Here is a 3425-nt window from a genome sequence, read left to right on the forward strand (position 1 = left end):
ACACTAATTAGTAGGTAATAATGGTATAAATTCTTTTAATTATAAGAAAATTGACCCAAGAGAATTTCTCACATCAAATATATCATATACATATATGTATAGCATGTAGAGATTACTTGACGGCTAAACTACTAATGGAACCGAATTAATGGAGAAATCATGGAACTAGTGGACCCCACAATTATATAATATCACGTATACAGTTCCTTCACCTGTTTTGATTCCCTATATAAAGCTCACAATTTTTTCTCTACCTCCATCACCAAAGAATCTCCTCTCTAACTCTCTCTCTCTCTCTGCATCGCTACTCTAATCTCTCCCCTGTAATATTCCTCTTCAAGGCAGAGAGAAAAGACGAAAAAATATAAAATTTTCAAAAAATAAAAAGCTATGGCAATGCCACTCCCTCTTTCACTACTTCTCTTGCTTAATATTCTACTCGCTTCGACTCTCATTTCCTCTTCCCCAGTCCCAGACTCTGAATTGGTAGTACAAGAAGTACAAAAGTATGTCCATTTACCAATATAACTTGTAAATTAGAAAAATGTCACTGCCTTATTTACGAGTACTGTCTTGTGTACCATTTTTTGGGGGTCTATACATTAGTGTTTCACACATTTGTTACATAATTATTATTATTTTTTTATTCTTTTTGCAGGAGCATCAATGAGTCAATTAATAGGAGGAACTTGGGGTACCTCTCATGTGGGACAGGTAACCCCATTGATGACTGCTGGCGGTGTGACGCCAATTGGGAGAAGAACCGGCAGCGCTTGGCAGGGTGCGCGATCGGGTTCGGTAAGAACGCCGTCGGGGGCAGAGACGGCAAGATTTACGTGGTGACAGACGCCGGCGACCACCCCGTGAACCCGAAGCCAGGCACACTTAGGTACGGCGTCATCCAAGAGGAGCCATTGTGGATCATTTTCAAGCGTGACATGGTGATCAAGCTCAAGGAAGAGCTGATGGTCAACTCGTTCAAGACAATCGACGGCCGAGGCGCGAGCGTTCACATTGCCGGTGGGCCATGCATAACGATACAATACGTGACGAATGTGATCATCCATGGGTTGAACATACATGATTGTAAGCAAGGTGGGAATGCTTATGTGAGAGACTCGCCAAGCCACTATGGTTGGAGGACTTTGTCTGATGGAGATGGGGTTTCGATCTTTGGTGGAAGCCACATTTGGGTTGATCACTGTTCGCTCTCTAACTGCCGTGATGGACTTATTGATGCCATTCACGGTTCCACTGCCATTACTATTTCAAACAATTACATGACCCACCACAACAAGGTCATGCTCTTGGGACACAGTGATAGCTACAAGCAGGACAAGAATATGCAGGTCACTATTGCCTTCAACCATTTTGGAGAAGGCCTTGTCCAAAGAATGCCAAGGTAATGGGCATTGATTAATTCGTTTCGGTTTTGTGTCCTCCTCGTAGAATTCTGCCAATTTTAAGTTAGATATATAATGAGATAAAAGAAAATTAGTTTTGTGTCGTTCTCATAGAATTAATATATCATTTTTAAGTTGATATAAAATGAGGTAAAGTGAAGGCGTAAATCTTTTAGTATGTAAAAGGAATAAAATAAGGGCATTTCTTTAAATTGTTTTAGCTCTAAATGATTTGTTTGAGGCCCAATTACTAAAGTATTGTTGCTAAAATTGCTACATTTTTTAATATTTTGCAGATGTAGACATGGGTACTTCCATGTGGTGAATAATGACTACACACATTGGGAAATGTACGCAATTGGTGGAAGTGCATCTCCTACTATTAACAGCCAAGGCAATAGGTTTCTTGCTCCCAATAACAAAGACAACAAAGAGGTGAGAATAAATGAAGTCTAAATTGGTCATTTTTTAGTGCAATTGTTGCTTCATAAGCTCAAAAGGAACTTATATCAATTGGTCATTCTTTGTAGATTACTAAGCATGAGGATGCAGCACAAAGCGAGTGGAAGAAATGGAATTGGAGATCATCAGGAGACTTGCTCATGAACGGAGCCTTCTTCACAGCATCTGGCGCCGGAGCGTCTTCTAATTACGCCAAGGCGTCGAGCTTAAGCGCAAGGCCATCTTCCCTAGTAAGTACAATCACGTCCGGCGCGGGTTCACTTAAATGCAGGAAGGGGTCACGTTGCTGATTTCTGATAATCCATGAAGTAACAAACGTTGTCCATAGTATCTTAGTTAATAATGGTAAAAGTTTTGAGGGGAGGAGAATAAGATGACAAATGATCTCAAATTAAGAAAGAAACTATTTGGGTAAAAGGAGAAAACCCAATTTGTAAGTATAAGGTAATAGAGTTTGGACCTATCTTTTCTTGTATACCAAGATTTGCAATTTTAACTATTTGTGATGTTTACAAACCTTGGCTAGTTTGTGACCAACCATGTTGTAAGTTTTTGCTTGGAAACCTGCTTTGTGGGGTTGAAAGAGACAATAGCCAAAGTGTTGGTAATGCGTGTCCTTTTTTTTTCCTTTGTTTATTTTTCGCATATGTAACAATATCGTTCATGAATGGAATTTAATGCCACTTGGGTTTTCCCTCACATGGGTTGGTTCAGCAAGAGTGTGGATTGAACATAAAGTCTTTGAGAGGAAATAAATGCTTGTGTTGGTTATCTTCTGAGGACCATGTGTTTTGCAGGCACAAAAAACACTTTTCCACACCGATTTTCTGGTGTCTCCTTTTTGACGATTATTTTCAAACTTGAAGGAATCTCCAATGCCTTTGGATTCGTTATATTGGATCTTGTTGCTTGAATTCAATTATCACTAACAACCAAAGTGCCCACCATTAAAGCTTTCTGCTCCCGACAATCCCAGTTGCCATAAATGTCACCAACAAAAACTATTGTAGTAATTTCCAACTCCACCAGTATCCATCTCCAGTCCATAAATAGCCAATGCCTCGTCGGTAGAGTTGAACAAGCAGAAGATGACATATTATTTTGAGCGCTCTACTTTTAGAACTCGGGCTCTCACCAATGATATGGATCCCACCAATGTGAATCTTGGAGTTCACGGGATTGAATATAAGTTTTCTTATCATTATCGAGCTTAATGAGAGTCTTTTTGTCTCGTTCTTTCTCTTCAATAGTAGAACGAAAGGTGATAGATTTAGACACGTATCTTTTTGTCCTTTTCGACAGCTGTGATTTTCTACTCCTTATTTCTTACTGTGAAAAGGGTCATTCTAATTCGTTGTCCATTGTGATAAAGCCATAAACACAGTTCGACGTACATTTCATATGGAGTCGGTTTTGTCTGAGCAAGATTGTTAATAGGAGATTGATTACACATTGTTGTTTATCTTAAAAACAAGAAAGATTGCCCATGTGATTATTTATTGATTTATTCTGTTCTTCTACTAAGCTGACAGAAATCTTTAGCACGAGAGAACATAATCC

At 39.2% G+C, this 3425-nt stretch overlaps 1 protein-coding gene across 1 annotated transcript; it reads left to right on the plus strand.

The window, feature by feature from the left end:
* Positions 1-272: 272 nt before the first annotated feature.
* On the plus strand, positions 273-2564 carry LOC21410245 (probable pectate lyase 5). The gene is made up of 4 exons (XM_010102023.2): positions 273-506; positions 659-1402; positions 1700-1838; positions 1934-2564. The coding sequence occupies exons 1-4, from the start codon at positions 391-393 to the stop codon at positions 2153-2155; spliced, it is 1221 nt and encodes a 406-aa protein (XP_010100325.1). The 5' UTR covers positions 273-390; the 3' UTR covers positions 2156-2564.
* The last annotated feature ends 861 nt before the right edge of the window (positions 2565-3425 follow it).

This window comes from Morus notabilis, unplaced genomic scaffold, assembly GCF_000414095.1.
Source record: "Morus notabilis unplaced genomic scaffold, ASM41409v2 Scaffold99, whole genome shotgun sequence".
In the NCBI taxonomy this organism is placed as follows: domain Eukaryota; kingdom Viridiplantae; phylum Streptophyta; class Magnoliopsida; order Rosales; family Moraceae; genus Morus; species Morus notabilis.

Bases quoted from the DNA above. Each gene is read 5' to 3' on its own strand.
- LOC21410245 (XM_010102023.2), top strand. From the start codon at position 391: ATGGCAATGCCACTCCCTCTTTCACTACTTCTCTTGCTTAATATTCTA. The intron at 1,403-1,699 runs GTAATGGGCATT...AATATTTTGCAG, and splicing joins CTTGTCCAAAGAATGCCAAG to ATGTAGACATGGGTACTTCC. The intron at 1,839-1,933 runs GTGAGAATAAAT...CATTCTTTGTAG, and splicing joins ATAACAAAGACAACAAAGAG to ATTACTAAGCATGAGGATGC.